Raw genomic sequence first — 21,406 nt, forward strand, 5'->3', positions numbered from 1 at the left:
CAGCAGTGTTTCTAACCAAGTGTGGTCTTCATGGTTCTGACTCCTTATGGTTTTTCACTCTTTCAAAGTACACTTTGACATTTAAAATAAACGCATGCATGAGGCCCAGGAAACCAGAAGCTAGTTTCCTATCAGTTCTTGGAAAGTGTTGAATTAGGATGATTTTAGTGACTAAAACCTTGAAGTCTGCTGTAATCAGTCTAAAGTTGTATCAACATTTAAGAATGTTGATTCTTAAAATCAGTATAGTAAATATCCACACACAAGGATAGTCTTGGCATCTTAAGGATGGAGAACTAATACAAAAGAGAAAAGAAACAATTTGAATTCATAAATGTTGACTATATCCTTAAAGCAAGAAGCCATGTTTGCATCATAATGTTTTATAACCAGCAGAAGCATTTTTATCTATCTTATTTTTCAGGAACTATGTTTTTTAAAAGTGTAGAAATTGGAATAGAAGGATTAAAGAAATAGTTGAGAACTCCTTTCTAATTAGTCTTTTTTATTTTTTATTTTATTATTACTGTTATTATTTTAGAGTAAACATGTTATTGTGCATGATAACTTGATCCAGAAGATGGAAATGAGAACACGAAGACAATATTATTGACGTTCTGTACCTGGATAGCATAAACTTTGGAGAAAATGCCATTAGTTAAGTCAAAGTTGACAGTGGTATTTGTTTCAATAAAGATCTGCTCACCATGTTAAAACTGATAAGAACAATTTAATCTCTGGCATAATTTTTATATATCTGAATTTTTTTTATTGAAAGAAGTCACAAAGTAGCTATTATGTGTCAGCAGCATATTTGGTATTTTGGTTGTAAAAGATGAATAAGATAATTCCTGTTCTTGAAGGACTTAGAATCTGGTATGTTAGAGAGATTCATGAACGACAAGTTTAGTGTAGCCAGGTAAGGTTTAAGCTAGTGGTTTCGATGCAATATTGTGATAACAAATAGGAAGATAAATTTAAGAGGGTTAAAACTGTAGAGAGATCAGTTAGAAGTGGGAAATAAAGAAAGACTGAAGTTAGCTCAGTAATTGTAAGGTTGGAGAAGAGACGTCAGGTTAGAGGAGTAATTAACAAGAGTCGCACTGACCAGACATTGAGAGAGAAGAGAAATTTTTATAAAGTCTCAATTGCTGGTTTTGAGGTAAGAGAAGAATGAATAGTGGTCCCCCAAACTGAAATTAAGTATAAAAAAGATGAAGCAGGTTGGGGGAGAAAGACATACTACACTTGGGGTAGCTGTGGTCGTTGAGTTTGATATGTTCAAGGAAATGGCTTCCAGAATCTGAACCTCCTGGGAGAGGTCAGGCTGCTGACAGCGGCTGGAAAATGTTGCTAATCCACAGGACCAGGTGCCATCCCTCAGGGAGAAGTAGTAGCTATAACATAGGACTCATGATTTTCTTCTGTTTCCATAAGCACTCATCAGCTTTGACTAATAAAGGTATGTGTGTTCTGAAAAGACTTAAGGGAAATGTAAGATTACATCTAATTATATATATTCATCATCATTTTTATCATTGTTAAACCGGAAGAATATATTAAATTTGCCTTTAGCTATTAGTTTATGAAGATGGCATCATTATCCCTTTTTGTCAGGCAATCGCTTCAAGTAACACTTCCTTTTTCTGTAATTCCGTCCTGTATTCTCTCCCGGCCCCACCTTGTGAAAAATGACTCCTGTCTCGTTAGGAATGTGTTCTAGTAGAGAGAATGGAAGACTTAACAGAACTCTAAAGGGATTGAATCTATTGATTTTGGCTCATTAACATCATGCTGTAATAACTGATAGCCAGCCAATAGCAATTTTAAAACAAATTATTTCCCATTTCTTTATTTTTTTCGGTAGCTTTCTTTTAGCTCAGCTGTGACTGAACTTATGACACATTTAATCTCGAGATCTACCTACCAAAACATAAAATGCATCCTGATGTTGTAAAAGAATAATTCTCTAGTTATGATTACTCTTGCAATTTGCAACAGTATGCAAAATATTGTCAAATGTAAATATATGGCAAATGATTGACCAAGTTTTAGGGAGAGTTATTCTTTCTCTCCTACCTCCCCTTTCCCATCCATCTCCAACCCCATGATAATAGGGTTTCCGGTTCACTGTTTGAAAAAGTCTTGGAATATTTTTATTACATTTAAAAACATTCTTTGTACTACCGTATGACTGCCTCTCTCCATTTCAAGTATTTCTGAGTATTAAGTAATCAGTATGACAGCATTCTTCATGCTCCCTTGTCCAGTTGAGGTGTTATCTCCATACCTTCTGGATTTCAGGTATGTAAAGCGTTCTTTGTTATGGATAACTCATTTCCGACACCAAGTTCTGGAAAAATGTGTTTTTCGTAAAAGCTGTAACTCACAATGAAGATCACTTTGCAGATCACTATCAATTATAACTCGGATACTGTCGTCGAGGGTGAAAAATTGCGTTGATAATGAGTCCTTGATTAAAGACTGACAACAACCACCATCATTTTCAGTTTGAAATATTACCACCTAAGGAATGCCTTCACTGAATGCACCAGTTATCAAATCTGGGTCACTGTGTAAGAATATCAAAAGCTTGATCATTTTCATTTTAATGGGCACAGTTTTGCAAATTCTACTTTTTTCTTACTACTGCTTTCTGTTTGGGATAATTGTTTTACATATGTTGTGTGAAGATTTCAGGCATTTAGACAGTATAGATGCCAAAATATGAAAAAGACAAAAGAAGGTTAAAGTAAACAAACATGTCTCCCATCCTAGCCATAATCTTTATGAGTCTGGTTCCTTTTAACACAATTGCCAAAATTAGCCCAAGGAATGAACGATTTAGAGACAAAATTGAACTCGATGTGGGTGACAGTGAGGTCTCCAAACCACAGGGTGCCATGGAAAAGGGTATTATAAAGGCAGAAGTGAATTTTTTTTATCTATTAAGGGTTTTTCTCCTGGCCTGATGTACTCTCTCGTGCTCCCAGATGCTAAGAACATATATCAAATCCAGCACTCATGAAGAAAAGTCTACAGAGTAGACTGGCTCTTGAATAATACCTTTTTTCAATTTTAATTTTATTTTTATTCAAATATATTTAATATACAGTGTTCTGTTAGTTTCAGGTGTATCATATAATGACCCCACAGTTCTATACATTACTCAGAGCTCATCAAGGTAAGTATATTCTTTATCCCCTTTATCTATTTCACCCATTCCCCCCCACCCGCCTCCGCTCGGCAACTGTCAGTTTAGTCGGTCTCCGTATTTAAGAATCTGTTTTCTTTGTCTCTTTTTCTTTGTTCATTAGGTTTTTTTTTCTTTTTCTTTTTTTTTTTTTCAACGTTTATTTATTTTTGGGACAGAGAGAGACAGAGCATGAACGGGGGAGGGGCAGAGAGAGAGGGAGACACAGAATCGGAAACAGGCTCCAGGCTCTGAGCCATCAGCCCAGAGCCTGACGCGGGACTCGAACTCCCGGACCGTGAGATTGTGACCTGGCTGAAGTCGGACGCTTAACCGACTGCGCCACCCAGGCGCCCCGGTTTTTTTTTTTCTTAAATTCCACATCTGAGTGAAATTATATGGTATTTGTCTTTCTCTGATTGACTTCTTTCTTTTACTTAGCATTGTACCCTCCACGCCCATCCATGTTGTCTCAAATGGCAAGATTTCATCCTTTTTAATGATGGGGTAATATTTTGTTATATATACACAGTTCATCTTCTTTAGCCATTCATCTATGATGAACATGGGGTTGCTTCCATATCTTTTTTTTTTTAAGCGGCAAATATCACTTTATTCCTGTTACTTTAAAATTATCCTGTTTAACTGGATCTGAAATGAATTGGGGCTAGAATTAAAAAGGAGAGTAAATATTTTTATCATAATCATTCCAGTGTTGAGTTGCCAGAAGTACATTTACACTATAGCAAGGTGTCTAAGGTAAATCCATAACATTCTTAAGAATAGTTGCTTTTGTCTTGAAGCTTTATTAAGAAAGAAATGAAAGATTCTTTTTTGCAGACATTTTAGAGAAATGATATATTCTCAGCTTCTCCTATATAATTGGAAATAAGGAGGCTTTTTATAAAGCCAGGTTTTCCCTATGGCCCCTAAACTCCTACCTGGACAAAAAATTTTATTACATAGTCTATTTTGTCATAGAGGTAAAATTGTCTGCTTGAGTCTTTTTTTCTTTGATACTCATTGAAAGTGGAGCAAAGAACTTTCTTTTTAGTACAAGTCAAGGGAAAATTATTCCTTGTCAGAACTTTATCTCAGAGTCCATTTTTCTCTGTATTGATAGTTTGTTGCTTCCAAGATGGGAAATTAATGGCTTGTTGACCAGTCTTTCTGCTGAATGAATTTTTGTTAATGTAGGTATGACCGAAAACAGCTAATGAATTACTCTGCCCAGTGAGCATATTTACTTTATGTAGCAAAAATCCAAAGGCAAACCTAATGTTAGAAGTTGCAGGCTTAAGAATAGTATTGTAGGAGAATAATTTGGGGCAAAAAAGAACTTTATAAATAAAAACTAATGTGGCCCAAGTGGATGGTGATGATATGGCCTAGAAATCCTGGAGCAGCTACCATTTTTTTAAATGTTTATTTATTTTTAAGAGAGAAAGAGAGAGAGGCAGAGAGAGAGGGAGACACAGAATCTAAAGCAGCCTCCAGGCTCTGAGCTGTCAGCACAGAGCCTGATGTGGGGCTCGAACTCACGAACTGTAAGATCATGACCTGAGCTGAAGTTGGACACTTAACCAACTGAGCCACCCAAGTGCCCCTAAAATCTTCCATTATTAAGGGCAGACCCTGGGTTAGATAAGTGTTCAGATCGGCAGTTCTGAAAATATAGTCAACGTCCTTTTGTAGAAATGGTCATTGGTATCCTTCTACAGAGTCTCCTAAGTCAATCCTCAGGAAGGGAACTCTTTTAATAGAGTTTGAAGCCTGCTCACCATTGCTGACCATAACACTTGAGTGTGTATTCTTTAAAAATTTGTTTGTTTATTTATTTATTTTTGAGAGAAAGAGAGAGCACAAGTGGGGGAGGACAGAGAGAAGGAGAGACAGAATCCCAATCAGGCTCTGCACCATCATCGCAGAGCCTGATGCAGGGCTTGAACTCACTAACTGTGAGATCACGATCTGAGCTGAGAATATGACCTGAGCCAAGATGCTTAGGAGTCGGATGCTGAACTGACTGCACACTCCGATTGTGTATTCTTGACAGTAAGTTCTTGGTTTCCTGTCTCATGGGTAAACATTACAAACATATGTAAGTAGACTCAGGTGGTAAGCTGGCAGACACCGTGGTTAGTCTGCAGACTAAAGTCATTGTAATTGATTAACCAGCCTAAGCATTTTTCCGTCAGGAATGATAGCATTTTTATGAGCCAAACTTAGCCAGCTGCTAGTGTAAGAGATAGGCTTGTGAACGGCTGTACAATCTCTAAACAGGTCCAGGCCCACAACTGCAAACTAAATGGCCAACGTTTTAGATACGTAATACCAAAGATCTCTCGGTTGATTGCATCTTGGTAATTTTAGAGTGACCGTTAAAACCATTACTGCCCTCTGAGTTGTTATCCACAGAAATAGATGCCAGTATACTATTCAGTCCAATTTCTAACCTGTCAGTCTAGAAAAACAGACTTATTACATAAAATAAAATGGTTCAGAATTGAAGATTTAAACAATTCACAGGAACCACAAAGATAACAGTTTGACTTTCCTTAGAGATAAAAAATATACCTATTGATTATAGGAAGCAAAACAGCGTCCCTTATTTGCCACATTAACACATTTGGAAGTGTGGTCAAGCAACAAGATAGGTCAGATGCCTGGTAGCAAAAGGCAGCTATATAAGAAATAGCCTTAAAGTAAACTAATTAGTTCATCGTGGGAAAATTTGGACCTGGTGTTCTATCCGTACTTGGCTTATCTCCAAATAATAATTTCAAGTCAGTGAAATTTAGAAAACTGACATGGAAGTTGTTGACCCACTTGTCGTAGAAAGGATTATGCCGGCAGTCTTCTATTTATTCTGCCATAAGAAAAACCTAGGTCAGTTAACTACAGGAATTTTTAGAAGGATTTTATGGGACTTTTTTTTTTTTGGCAGAGCTACTAGAACACTTTATCAAGTGCACTGAATTCATTTCCAGTCTCTTCTTAATGACATGAGTTTTTGAACTATTTTTCAGAAAAATAGGTCTATAAAACTTTACGTTTGAATGGAAATTTAGATAGCTACTTTCAACTAATTTTTAGGTATAATGTGATTTATGAGGACAGTCCAAGTCCATCTAAGCTTAGATGATAATACCAATAAAGACAAAGAAAATAACCATTGGGAACATAGAAATAGGATAGGTAGAAATTCTTTTTCCTATGGTATGGGTCCAAGCCAAAATCCAACCACTGATCACCATATAGTTTAAGATTTTTTTTTTTTTTTAGTTTAAGATATTTATCACTGTTAGGTTTTATCTTTTGCTTTTAAGAGAAAAATGCCTATTTAAAATATATTCTTAGTCTGGGGGGTTTGCTGCAACAATTTTACCTTAGATTTGCTAGTTTCAGGCAAAAATATTTGTTAAGTATCTTCAATTCATGCTTTTGTATTATATTTTAATGAACAGAAACTGTAAACCTCTATAAAGTCAATCACTGTCCCTCAGATTTACTTACACCATTTGTCCCTGGGGATTATGTCAGCAAGTAGCTTAATCTGCCCGGAATTTGTGCTACAGGTTTTTCTGATGATTGAGGTTCAGAAAGGCACTAAAATAAATTAGCACCATGTACAGTGTTTAAATATTTTATATTTTAATATTCCTATTTAGTATTTAATATATTTATTTAATATATTTAAATATTTTGTATTTCATATTTATTAAAGCTTTGTGGTAGTAGTATACCTATAATTTTAGTTTTTTAAGGAAATTTGTTTTAGTAGTGCTAAATTACCTTAATTAAATTTTTTTTAAGTTTACTTATTTATTTTTGAGAGAGAGAGAGAGTGAGCAGAGGAAAGGAAGAGAGAGAGGGAAAGAGAGAGAATATCAAGACACGGGACTTGAACTCAAGGAACCATGAGATCATGACCTGAGTCAAAATTAAGAGTAGGACGCTTAACTGACTGAGCCACCCACGTGCCTCTAAGCTACCTTATATTAAAAATGTGCTTCTGATAAGAGAACTTGCACGTGAAGTAGTTTTAAAAATAGCATCAGGGATGTAGTCATACTCACTCTCTTGTGTCCTCTCCTGGTTCTCCAGGGACTAGGTATAATGCTGAACACATTGAACAGCTAGCATGACACCTGCTGACCAGGAAGAATAATAGGAACATTGAAGCCACAGTGGTGTGCCTGCTGCATATCAGCAGAGCCAGGGGACCAATGTTAAACTACCTTGCAAAAAAGCAGAAAAAAATGGCTTATTTGGAAATCAGATGCATCCTAAGCTTCAGCTCAGTGTACTTGATTCCAACATGTTAAAATACCGTACGGTAACGACATGTCTATTATTTCCATTTCTATTATTTCTGTTCTTCTGAAATGTAAATGTTGTAAATGATGAAGTCTTCCTTGAAATGTTTCTTCAAAGTCTATAAACGTTGACCAAACTGGAGCTATCCACGTTTCTTCCTTTTCAAATAATCAAGATTAAAATAGTTTTTAAAACTGTGACTATTAGAGCAACCATCCCTCATATGCTGGAATCTGTACGTAAATTGCCCATCCAAATAGGTTTAGGGCCACAGTCCAAATGAAGGACAGGAAGTGCAAGTGCCACAGAACTAGAAGGAAAGCCGGGCGATGGCTGCAGTGTCATAATAATCAGGGCTGGGTCTGAAATAACAAGGGTGTGACTGCAAGAACCAAGCCAAGTTCATGAATAAAACCCAGGTACAAATATAGGTTTAATATATATCAATATTTTGCACAAGAAATAACCTTATAGAAAAAGACACTGACTTGGTCATAAACCATGACAGATGGCTGCAGTTGAAATATCTACAGGGCTGGCTGGTGCAAATATTCCCAGTCATTTTTTCAGTGAATGAAAGATCCAAGAGGGTTTATTACTGTTGGTGATAAGCCAAGTAGAGATGGAAAACCAGACTGAATTTTCACTTCGTGAGCTAATTAGTTTTAATTTAGAGATACTTCTAACATAGTTAATCCCTGGAGGGCCTACTGTGTGCAGCATCCTAATTGGACAGACTGATATGCTTTATTGCTAGTCCTACAAAATTCACAAGGAACTTTCCCAACCTGCCTTTCTACCAGTTTTTACCTAGTGTGTGTGTATGTGTGTGTGTGTCTTTATACTGGTATCATTGGGGAAGATGGGAGTGGCTGTTCTGAGTTTAGTATCAACTAGAAAGAGGAGTCTCCCCCTGAGAACCAGGTGTTACAACTTTAACTAACAATTTGGCCCAAATCAGCACATTATGTATTAGGCCTCTTTTCCCTCAGACATATTCACATTACAATACTTGGTCATATGGCCTGACACATTTTTCTAAGTTTGGGGTAGGAATCTATTGGGGGAGAAAAGAAGTCCCCATGACTTCCCCTGGCTAAGCAATTATGGGTATAATAAAAGGGTCACTGCGATAGGAAAAAAGTACAGTTGTGAAATAGGTTAATGCTATGTTCATTTCAGGCTCACTATGCTTCTCCTATACTTGTCTCAGGGACCTGAGTCCCTCGTGGGGCTCTCTGGCTGCTCCCCTGGGACCTGCTCCTCCTGCCTTTGCTCTAACCTTTCTCTCATTCCCACAAGATAATCAAAGTGTACCTGTCCCTGGTCCCCATTCTCTCAGGCCCCTCCTTTCTACTCCATAATCTGATATTCTAATGGTGTCTAATGCTCTAATTGGCCCAAATATAATAGTGTTAATTTGGGGAAGTCATATAACCAATCCTCACAATTTGCCAGTTGTCTATTTGTGCATTTTCCCGCTGGCTGAAATTTATTTTTAACTCCAAGATGTCAATACTCCCGGTGTTTTTTGTAGCCGTTCACAAGCATGCATAGACATGGGGAAAATTTTGAGTCTCCTGATGTGCTTGTTCCCAGCTGAGGTCAAACGAGTGGACACTCTACTTTCTTGTTTCAGTTTCCTACCTTTCAGTTTCTCATACTGTAAACAAGTGTCCTTTTCACAGTTTATTTAGTGCCATATTTTCCCCAGTTTTGTGCTTTTAGGTAGTAGTTTTTCTGTTTAAAATGTGCCCCGAGCATATTACTGAAGTGATTAGTGCTCTTAAGTGCAGGGAGGCTGTAATGTGCCTTATGAAGAAAATATATGCATCAGATAAGCTTCACCCAGGCATGAGTTATAGTGCTATTGGTCCTGAGTTCAATGTTTATGAATCAACAGTAATATTAAGTAAGGCGTCCTTAACAGAAATGCACATAAAATGAGGTTTAAATTGATCAGGTGATGAAATATTGGGACCAGAGGCTCACGGGAAGTTTATCCTGTGTTTCCCCTGGGAAAAATGGCTCAGTGTTCACTAAATCAGTATTTACGGTGACTTTATAGAATAAAACTACCATGAAGTAAGAGAATCAGCTGGGTTTACTTCCTCCCACAGAAGGAGTGCAATAGTTTAGTGCACTAAAGGAACAGTTTACTGCAGTAAAGTTTAGTGCAGTAGCTAAAGGAATAGAAAAGACAAGAACAGAGTTCTGTAGTTGACAAGTAGAGAGAGGTAAGGTAGTTTAAGCAGGGCACCTTTGATCATTTAAACATTAAGGAAAAAAAACTGAATTCTGATCTTCGAGGTAACAGAAACAAACACAAATAATGAGTACCATAGCTTTTCTTATTGGATTAAAGAAAGTGTATCAGTTTATTGGGAGAGACACATGTCTTTTTCTATCATTGTTCTAATAGTAACTTTACTGCACAAAGCCCATTATGGATAATGTTTTTAATTGTAGTTTTGTAAATAATGTAGAAATAGATTTTATATGATTGCTTTTATATTGGCAATAAAAAAGTCTGAGACACTAATCCTATCTCGTTCTCTGAAGGATTTCCCTGGGGATCGAAAGTTCTGTGTGTTACTGGGATGTGGTATTATCACACATGTTTTGCTGACATTTACATTTTTTAAGAAGTTCAGATAAAATTATTGTAGTGACAGAATTACCCAGTTTCCTAGTAAACTGGAGGAAGAGGTATGTTTGAGCAGGATGTTGTTTTTGTGCTTGTAAAATCACTGTAGAAAGAGAACAATATGTACTTATTTACCTGTGGATTAGAGAGTCAACATGGAAATGTTGAAGGCTATGGCCTCCAACCCATCCTAGACTACTCCAGCTAAGAACACGATGTTAATTAGAAATATCACGTTGATTACGAGGTTAGATATACCTGAAACTGGCCTTGTAAGCCTGTCTTTTTTAAATATCGGTGCTCACTTTTACTTACTAATTCATCTTACCACTGGTGCTAAGACTTTTCTGATAAAATTTGGAGAGAGTTATAAGGTATAGGCTCAAATAGTGAGTAAAGAAATGTTAAAATAAAACTTATTTATAAATAAACGTACATGTATTTCCCCAGACTCTAGGTAAGGACACATTTAGGTAAGAATAGGCTGTTGACTTACAGGGGGGAAAAACAAGAGGTTTGGAAAACTGAAGGAAAACATTTTTTTAACCATCATAGTTTATAAATGATGTAAACAATTCAATTTCCCTATTTTTAAAATGAAGAAGAGTAAACAAAAAAAACCCCATTGATTCAATTACATATAACAAATATAATCAAATGGAGAAACAATTTGATTTATTGGAAATAACACGAGTTTTATGCGGATTAAGTACTGGCAGTCCTTTACCAGAATGTAATGCATTCTGGAAAAGATGTACTGTATCAAATATGTATAAATGTAAAAAATAAATAAATTTCACGGTATGGTATGGGATGGTAAGGGTTGAGGAGGTGGAAAGCTGTCTGTTTCCAGGGAACTGAAAGTAATATAAAATCTTCAATTACTCATAGCTATTTAGATAAAATCGTTGATGGTGTAGATCTAGCATTTTATACACATTCTTTCATTTTGTTCTTTCAAAGAAAGTGCTCCCATTTATAGGGAATAAAGAGGAAAATTGAATATTAGATGATGGCACCAATACTGCTCTACCGAGATGGCAACCAACATTGACAAATGGAGCTATTGCCTGGCCAACAACATCTCTGGATACGGCTTTGAATGATCATTCCTGAGTTGATTTTTTCTGAATTAAGAATCATAATACTGGGTGCTCAGAAGAGTTGATGTAATATGGAAAGCGCAAAGTTTGAACATGGGGAAGTCAAGTGTTGCCTTAACCTCAGGGCGATGCTCTGGTTGCCCTTGGGCTGGAGGGGACAGTTACCTGCCTTACACCACGCCCATCCCAACCTCTGACAGAAATCCTGGCAAGTCTGTGGCTCTCATCTTAAGAAGGATAGCTTTTGGTCAACTGTTTATAAAATTACTAATTTTAAAGACTCTTGAAATATTAATTTGCCTTTGATCATCAATTCTAACAGATAAACCCTTTTCTCCCCCACTTCCTACACATTGCCATCTAAACAAGGCAGATCATGGGAACGCGTAAGATGTGTACAGAATAGATTTGAGGGAAATTTCGTAAAAACAATTCACAATAGAAAACTAAATAGTCCTCTAGCATATTCCTGTCTCTGATAAACTATGATAAAAGTACTAGTTTGATAAGTTAAGTGGCGTTCTGCTTCTCCATAATAAATATTTACTCATGCTTTTTTAAAAAAAATTTTTTAATGTTTTTATTTATTTTTGAGAAAGAGATAGAGTACAAGTGGGGGAGGGGCAGAGAGAGAGAGGGAGACACAGAATCCGAATCAGGCTCTAGGCTCTGAGCAGTCAGCACAGAGCCTGACGCAGGGCTTGATCTCGTGAACCGTGAGGTCGTGGCCTGAGCTGAAGTCGGACGTTCAACCAACTGAGCCACCCAGGCGCCCCATACTCATGCTTTCTGAACACTAAATTAGCTAACGGTAGCCTCAAGTTAGAAAGTTAATTTAACTGACTAAATCCTTTGTAATTAAGCGAAGTAGCCTCTCCACATGTAAACTGTCAGTCATGTTTTATATTAATACCACAACTCTGAAGGACGATTAGCAAACTCTTAGGCTATCCGATTTTGTGCCCTGCCCCAAAACAACGGAATTGAGTTCAGTCATATTTTACACACTTTGTTTAAAAAGCAGACTTCCAGTTTTACTCTAAATATGATTGCATTTGCATAAATCTCATTTATAAACGACCGTCCAGGACCACAAGCATTGCCTGAAGTGAGGTGTGTCTATTTACCAAAAAAAGGAAATAGTTCCCAGGGTGTTGTGTTTCATAGCTTGGTGCCTCACGCTGATATATGAGTTGTGCATTCATTGCTCTTCCTTTTTGCATTGATTTTCATGTCCAACTGCAAATTTCCTGACTTTGGGAATCAACATGCTGGAAGACAGTACAGTAATTGTCTTGTGTTTAAAAGCAACAAGCTGTGGATTCTGACCGACCTGGATTCAAACCCCAGGGCTGCCAATCATTCGTTGTGTGATTTGGGCAAATTAATTAACCTTTCTGAGTTTCAGCCTTTTCCTTTGCAAAACCCCCGAGGGTTATTCTGAGGATTAAATTAGCCAAAGTATGTAAAGTGCTTAGCGTAACAGCATCTCAACAGGAGGCTGCTAATATTAATTCCAATTATAATCTGGCAACTCAACAAGTGATTGTTACTATGAATTCTATTTATGCCTACGCTGAAAAACCAGAGTCTAATAGAATAAAGTGTTTTGACAGATTCCTATCACTTTTGTTTTCTAAGTGTATCGTATGTATTGGTTATGTCTCCCTATATTGATCCTTCGCTCCCCTTAGAAATTATTTTTAATTTTTATAATTCTATTTGTTTTAAAAATATGTAATACTTTCATATGGTTCAGAATTTAAAAGGCACAAAAAGTGTACAGTGAAAAGTATCCTTCCCTTCCTTGCCTCCTATCTAGTTCCCCCTCCCAGAAGCAAAACTTCAAAATCCATTTTATACATGTCTAATTAAACACTTGGATACATATTTTCTTCTTTCTCCTTTTTTTTTTGCACCAAATTTATCTTACGGTTCAGTTGCCGGATGAGACACATGACATCCAGTTAAATGTACAGTATTTGTGATGCACTTACACTACTAAAACATTTTTTAATTCCAAATTCCAATTTAACTGAGTGTCCTGAATTGTATTTGCTAACTCTGGCACGCTCTTTACTCGTCATGCTGTTTAGCAGCTTATTTGTCTTTTTAGTTTTTATTTATTTTTTCTCACATTAGAACCCTCTGAGATGGTTTTAGAAGTCTCTGCCCCCAAATCACACACTCCAGAATAGTTCATCAACATCATTCAGGATTGTACTCAGGCAACAGCACCTTTTTTTCCCCCCAGTGATTGTCTTCGACTGAGGGATAATTTACCCCACAGTGAAAAATGCACCCATTTCAAGTATACAGCTCAATGAGTTTTGATAAATACATACTGCATACACGTGTCTTTACCTAATATATTTTGGTGATCATTCACAAAGCAGTTCTTAAATGGTAAACTCTTTAGAACATTACATTTTATGCTATATTTTCACTTTTTCATAGGGCCCAAGGCATTCCAGAGTCCTTTACCGCAGTCACAAAATGAGAAATATTATTAATGTTTGCAATTGCCACAGTAATTACAAAGAAATGCAAAGATTCCAAAGAAATTGTTGCTGATAGTGCTTTATACCGAGATCATTTTCACCTACTCAGTGTCTCCCCATTGGCTAACCAGGTGCTTTACACATACTGTATGACCCCATTTCCACAGGAGGGATGTGAGAGCCAGGTTAAATAATTATTCAAACTACACAGCTGGTAATTAGAGGAAAGGAATTTGAGCCATGTCTGACCCCAAAGTCTTGTTAGGGTCACATCTCAATCTGACCTAACTTTGAGATTCCACTTTTCTTAACACTATTCAGAAATGCCAATTTTTAATTTGGAAAACAATTCAGAACAGCTGTTTCTGTTCCTCAGCGGACAACCATCTCCGCTAAAATGGCCGCTAGAGAGAACCAGCTGAGAGAAACTGAACAGGTAAAATTCCTTGGGGTTCAAGTTTCTTTCATCTCTGTAAATCCTTTACAAGGTAGTTCTGGATTTTGCGCTTGTTGGTTCATCTGCCTTGAGTCACCTGAGCATGAAGGGCTTATGAAAAAGACTTGAACAGACATAATTATGTGACTTAGGGGGAAAGGGAGCAGCGTTTCTTGCTAAGAAATCTTATTCTGCTTGAAGTGTGTGTATATCATACCCATGTCTTCATGTGTAAATGAAAGGACTGAATTAACACGAGGGGTGGATGTCTACTCCCGCATATCCCAAATATTTTTTCTCCCCCTTTGTAGATGTGTTTTATGGAATGCATGATGTAGAGACAGACCACAAAACCATTCTAGTTACTGTCACAGAGGACACGATGTGAGTATCTGTTTCAAGATCTTTTCCTGATAATGGTAACTTTTGAGGGACAGATCCAGGGAGGAGAGATGAAACCAAATTCTGTTCCCAGCTTAGCTACTCATGTGTGTCTCTGTGTTTACAGCACTTAGAAAAGTCTCTTGCATGTAGTTGACATTCAGCAAATGTTTGCTGTGCTGTCCTGACATTCTCTTTTAAAACTGAACATGGGGGCACCTGGGTGGCACGGTCGGTTAAGTGTCAGACTCTTGATTTCAGTTCAGGTCAAGATCTGACAGTTTGTGAGTTTGAGCCCCGCATCCAGCTCTGTGCTGATGGAGGCTGCTTGGGATTCTGTCTCTCCTTCTCACTGCCCCTCCCCTGCTTGTGTGCGCGCACGTGCTCTCTCTCTCTCTCTCTCAATAAATAAACTTAAAAAATTTAAACCTGAGTGTATGCTGGTGTGCCTGAGTGGCTCTGTCCTTTAAGTGTCAGACACTTGTTGATTTCTGCTCATGATCCCAGGGTTGTGGAATCGAGCCCCACATCAGGCTCCACGCTGAGCATGCATCCTGCTTGGGATTCTCTTTCTCTCTCTTCCCCTCTCCTCCACTAGCACTCTCTGTCTCTCAAAATAAATAAACAAACATCAAAAAAACAAAACAAAACACCTGAGCATATACTGTGTTCTGGGTAGTTGGGCAGTGCAGGGAAATCAGTGCAGCTTGACCCAAGCACAATTATCATGGACTCCAAGACTACAGAGCTGCACTGAGGTATTAAGTTCTCTGAATTTTGATCATTTCAACTCATCCAGAAGCATCTTTAGAAGACCAACCAACCTTGAAATCTTGACATTTAGCAAAAAGTAGATGAGAGAGAATTCCTTAAGGTTCAGTGAAGTTCAGAAGGCACTTGCTGCCTGACAGTCCAGGGCAAGTGCGAATGCTTAAAAAAACCAGAAGAGAAAGAAGAAGGAGGAGGAGGAGGAGAAGGAGGAGAGGAACAAGAAGAAGAAGAGGAAGAGGAGGAAGAGGAGGAGGAAAAAGGAGAAGGAGAAGGAGAAGGAGAAGAAGAAGAAGAAGAAGAAGAAGAAGAAGAAGAAGAAGAAGAAGAAGAAATCCATGAGACCATAATTTGAGTGATTCCAGTAGTTTGGAATTGGGTTTTGGCCCAGCATCCAAAGAATAATGCTGTTACAGCAACAAGGAAATTATAAGTAAAGTTTTCTACAAAGACTATAAAAGAAGGGAAGAAAATAGAAACCAGGTCAACTTTTTAATGTCTCATTAATTCTCTTAGTATTTTGGTAACTTTATGAATTGATCTGAAATATCTTGATTTTGTCTTTTTTAGAAGCATGATGATCATGTGTCCTTTGCTACATAGTGGGTTCCCTTCCTGTGCATTACTGGTAATGTGCCTGCTCTAGGTGGACAGACTAGCCTTTACTTACTTGTTTTAAAAAAAAAAATTTTTTTTAATGTTTATTTTTTTTTGAGAGAGACAGAGACAGAATGCGAGTGGGTTGGGGAAGAGAGAGGGAGGCACAGAATCTGAAGCAGGCTCCAGGCTCCGAGCTGTCAGCACAGAGCCTGATGTGGGGCTTGAACTCACGAGCTGTGAAATCATGACCTGAGCCAAAGTCGGACGCTCAACTGACTGAGCCACACAGGTGCTCCTACTTACTTGTTTTTTTTTTTTAAGTTTATTTATTTATTTTGAGGGAGACAGAGACAGCATGAGTGGGGGGAGGGGTAGAGAGAGGGAGAGAGAGAGAATCCCAAGCAGGCTCCACGCTGTCAGCACAGACCCTAATGCAGGGCTCAAACTCACTAACCATGAGAATGTGAGCTGAGCCGAAACCAAGAGTCTGATGCTTAACTGACTGAGCCACTCAGGCGCCCCTGAAGGACTAGCTTTATAACCTCAGAATGACATACAACTCTTGTTGGAGTTTCTACAATTCCCCTTTGTCCAGCCCAGCTCTTTTATTATCTCATTCTAATGTTTTCACCTCCCTTTATCTTTCTTCAGACATTCATTTGAATTTTTTGGTAGCCTTTTGCCTGTTGCTTCTTTTACATCTAGAATCCAGTAATACAAGTGTGTCATTATAAATTCTGGCTGAATAATTTGGAATTTCCCCTTACTCCTCACCATTTTATTGCATCTTGTTTCAATACGTAGCTTCAGACTTAATGTATTAGCAAAAGTACAGATTATCATTGATTCAATTAAATGCCACTGGTAAAGGGCAGAGTGGTTTTCTTTTTCAAAAATTTTTTTTCAATGTTTATTTATTTTGGGGACAGAGAGAGACAGAGCATGAACGGGGGAGGGGCAGAGAGAGAGGGAGACACAGAATCGGAAACAGGCTCCAGGCTCTGAGCCATCAGCCCAGAGCCCGACGCGGGGCTCGAACTCACAGACCGCGAGATCGTGACCTGGCTGAAGTCGGACGCTTAACCGACTGCGCCACCCAGGCGCCCCCAGAGTGGTTTTCTTAAGTTAATTATTTATAATAGCTTTTAGAATCCGAAGAGCTCAACCGTTGCAATATAGATATTTAGAATGGTTTGACATGTTTCGGGCCAGCTGGAAATAAGATTCTGAGGAGAGAGAGGAGCATGGCTTTATACCCCAGCCCTGCCCACTTGCCATCAGCCCATTGGCCTTATTTTGCTAAATTTCTTCTCTGTTTTCCCATTCAGGAATTTCATTAATACAAATATGCCTTATTCTGCCTTCACCTCCTTTTCATTAGTCATTCAACACAATATGCTGTGTCTCTTTTTACCAGGTCCTCTACTAATCAAAACTTGCCTTTGCAGGGGCCGGGGGGAATCATGCCTTGGAAGACTTAGTTTAGGTGACTGTGGAAGGCAGTGAGTTTAGTGAGTCGACCTAATGAATACTAATGAGTGAACTAGTTAATATATTACCTCCTTGGTGATTTCTTGCTCTAATACAGTTGTTAACATCCTTCCACTAGATCCTTTGGAGTATCTGTTTCCTAAGGATTTCATGAGGGCTGGATTTCATGGCTGGGCAGATGTGGGGTTCAGGAAGGCCTTTCAGTACACCTCAAAAACACTGTCTACAGATGCTACTGTTATAGAACAACTGTCACAAAATATATACGGGAAAACATAAGAGGTTTTCTGGAAGTTTGCCTTTGTACCACAGAAGGGAAGATTAACCATAACCTTTAAAAAAAAAAATGTAGAGGCAGAAAAATAAAGCCGGTGAATTGAGTAATAGACTTTGTAATCCTCCTTAAAAATCTTTATAATATAGGTTCTGAGAATTCAACACAGCTGAAATTTGTTCACAGGCAGACCTGCCTCCAGATTCCAGTTTCTTACTGAGCAATTAGTTTGTATCCTCTAAGAATCAAGTCCACGGTGGAAACAGTAGCAAACAGTTACTCAGTAGCAAACTTCCTCCTTCAGGTGACATGTAGTGTAAGGTATTTGCATTCTATAGTGATGTTTTCTTCAGGCTTCTTGAAATAGTAGCCATTTTTTTACATTTAAAATATGATTTTTTTCTCTTGAAGTACAGATTTTTTATTGTGTATCATGAACGTGTGGGATCTTAAATAATGTGTTACATCATTAAGAACTTTACAGATCAGGGGCTCCTGAGTGGTGGCTCAGTGGCTTAACCCCTGACTTTTGATTTGAGCTCAGGTAATGATCTCATGGTCTGTAGGATTGAGCCCTGTGAGTCTGGCTCAGTGCTGGGTGTGGGGCCTGCTTAAGATTTTCTCCCTTCTTCTGCCCCTCTCCTCGTGTGCATGATCTCTTTTTTGCTCTCTCTCTGCCTCTCTCTCAAAACAAGCAAGCAAACAAACAAAAAACCTTTACATATGAGATTGTAGAAATGAGGATCTGAGCCCAAATTTTCTTGCATGAGATTCTGTGATATTGTGATTTGTAAGAAATATATATATCTGATCATTCAGATGACCAAAATATATTTCTCAGATATATTTGGTCTTCCTCTGCAGTTCCTGGCTCACAGCTCCCAAACCCCTTGGACTTTCCTGAGGGATAAGAGCAATGGAGCATCTTTTGGCATAATATTTGGTCTCTACTTCTCAGTTCCTGTCCTAGTTTCAGAGCCATCAAGGTGACATGAGGGTCTTGGTATTCATAACAAACTCCCTTCCATTACAACTGGGTATATGTTAATGAAGTGACTTTGGAAAGTGTCAAGGGATGAGGGTTTATTGCCAGGGGATCAAACCATGGATAGAAGGTTGGAACTTTCAGTCTCACCTACTGATTTCAGGGTAGGGGAGAAGAGCTGGAGGCTGAATCAATCACCACTGGCCAATGAGTTAATCAATATGCCTAAGTAATGAAGCCTTCATAAAAACCCAAAAAGGAGGGGGTTCAGAGGGTTTCCAGGTTGGGGAGCCAGAACATTTCCACATGCCACCATGTCAGGCCCCAACTCCATGAGGACAGAAGCTTCTTTGCTTGCTGCTGTGCCCTATGTATCTCTTCATCCTACTATTGATGTGTAACCTTCAATAATCTTTGCAATAAATCAGTAATCTAGTGAGTAAACAAGTTTCCTGAGTTGTTTGAGCAAATTAATAAAACTTAAGGAAGGCATTGTGGGTTATAGCCACTTGGCTGGAACTACAGGTAACAATGAGAGCTTGCAATTGGCATCTGTACTGGGGAGGGGGTGGTCATTGGAACCTCTAGTTTGTAGCTGGGCAGTTAGAAGCACAGGTAACCTTGGCTTTCAGTTGGTGTTGGAAGTAGAGGAATATCTAGTGGGGCTGAGCTCTTTACCTGTGGAATCTAGGTATAATGTCAGAATCGAGTTGAATTCTCAGATACCCTACTGGTGTCAGATAATTGCTTGTTGGTATGGGGAAACCTACACACACACACACACACACACACACACACACACACACACACACGTTGGACTTGGTCCAGGATCTCAAAAGAGGTTCCCTCTTCAGTAATCTTACCCTAAAGCACTTAAATAAAGCCCTTTCTATCATCTCTTCAAAATCTTATGTATTTTAACTGGACATGGTCTGAAACCAAGGAAGCAGAGGTAGGTATTAGGCCTTTGCTATCTTAAAAACCACTATTAGTAGAGTTGGAAACTATATACTCACCCACAGGGTTCTTTAATTTTATAGCTTTGTACTTAGGAGTTTTAGATTTGTTTCTTCTTTGATTCAACATGTAAGGTAACTCTAATGGTAAAGACACTGTTTCTTATACAGAGTGTTCAGGGTTTTTATTGCACAACCCAAAGTTCTCCAAGACCAGCTGTCTTTATTACAGAACCACACAAATTAGATCTAACAGGGCATTTATTCGTGTCTCCAGCATACATTTGTTGAACACCTATTTTTAGCCAGGCTCCGAAGTGAACAAAGCATGCACAGATTCTCCCCACGCAGAGCTTGCAATCTAGATGGGAAAGTGAGTGATAATAAACAAGAAGACAGATACCAGCTGGGAAGAAGGGCTAGAAAAAAAAAATTAAAATAGAGTGATACCACAGAAAGTGAATGGGAGCCTTCTTTAGTTTTGGGGGCCCTACAAGATCCCTCTGAAGAAGCAGCATTTAAACTGAGAACCAAATGATAGTAAGAAATCGGTTTGTGAGACAGGGGTGGGGAAGGGTATAGGCAGAGGAAACAGCCAGTGCAAAGACCCTAAGACAGGATGAAATGTGGCTCCTTGAAAGAAGAGAGAATAGAGAACAGTCATCCAGGTCATACAGCATTGTAAGGCAGGAAAAAGAACTCTGGGTTTTATTTTCAGTTTGATGAATCCCATTGGAAAATGTGAAGCAGGAAAATGATGTTGTCTGACTATAATTTTGAGGGAAATTTTGCTTGTTATATGGAGAAGGATGGGGGAAAGGCAAAGCTGGAGGCGTGAAGACAAGTTAGGAGACTCTTATTAGCTGTAGTGACCATGCGGTTGGTTCAAATGGAGACCCTTTCAAGAGGGAAGGGGGCCACTGTTAACAGAATAGGAGTGGCGACTGGGCCTATGGTGAGAACATGGGGTGGCTTGATCCGTTATAGTTGTCTTGGTAACATAGCGGAGACTTGATGCCGTTTCGTTTAATTTCTGCAATAAACTCTGTGTGCCCAGCACATGATAGGTGCCCAATAAATGTTTGTTGGGCGAGTGAATGCATGAACCTGGGGGAGATGAGTATCCTTGCTTTATAAATGGAGCTGTGCTTCAAATATATGATGAAGCCAATTTTTACTATAAAACCCATATTCTTTTCTCAAATTTTCACCTCATGCCTCAGTGTTGCTTTTTAAGTGTATCTAAATCATCTTATATATATTTCCATTTTCTTCCTTTATTTCCTTCTTTCTTCTGGGTTTAGTGTTCTCCATACAGAGGTTCTGGAAATGTGTTTGCTGTCCCAGTTTTTATCAAAGGCAGGAATCAGAGAGGCCATTGACATGTCAGGTCCCCAGGCAATTTTTTGATCTTTTCTTTGAAGCGCCCTGGGTCACATTTAATGCCTGGGCTCATGAAGCCCTCACCTGGGGAATCTGTCAGGGTTGATTTAACAAGACTGATGACAGGCTGTGCCTTAATATTCCACTGGCTCCTTGTGCAAAGATCTCCCTCCTCTGTCCTCTTCTGTCCTTCCAGGAAATCAGTACCACCTTACTTCCAGGTGAGGAGACCTAGGAATCCTTTCCAAAGTATTCAGCATGCTCTTTACAGACAGAGGAGATTTTCATGTTGGATAAATTGCACCAAACTCTCAACAAAAAAGATGACTTCACTCTCCTGCTTTGAATTATGGGTATTGAAAAAATGC

At 38.5% G+C, this 21,406-nt stretch overlaps 1 protein-coding gene across 5 annotated transcripts in view; it reads left to right on the top strand.

Moving 5' to 3' along the window:
• RAB27B (RAB27B, member RAS oncogene family) overlaps positions 1-21,406 on the top strand; it is a 147,752-nt gene that overhangs the window by 97,162 nt on the left and 29,184 nt on the right. The window contains exon 2 of one of the 5 annotated variants that reach the window (XM_019815307.2): positions 14,512-14,584. The exons of the other annotated variants lie outside the window; for them this stretch is intronic. Coding sequence (XP_019670866.1) covers positions 14,526-14,584 — 59 coding nt within the window. The 5' untranslated portion in view covers positions 14,512-14,525. The remainder of the gene's footprint in view (positions 1-14,511; positions 14,585-21,406) is intronic. 5 annotated transcript variants of the gene reach the window in all.

Source organism: Felis catus, chromosome D3 (assembly GCF_018350175.1).
Source record: "Felis catus isolate Fca126 chromosome D3, F.catus_Fca126_mat1.0, whole genome shotgun sequence".
Lineage (NCBI taxonomy): Eukaryota > Metazoa > Chordata > Mammalia > Carnivora > Felidae > Felis > Felis catus.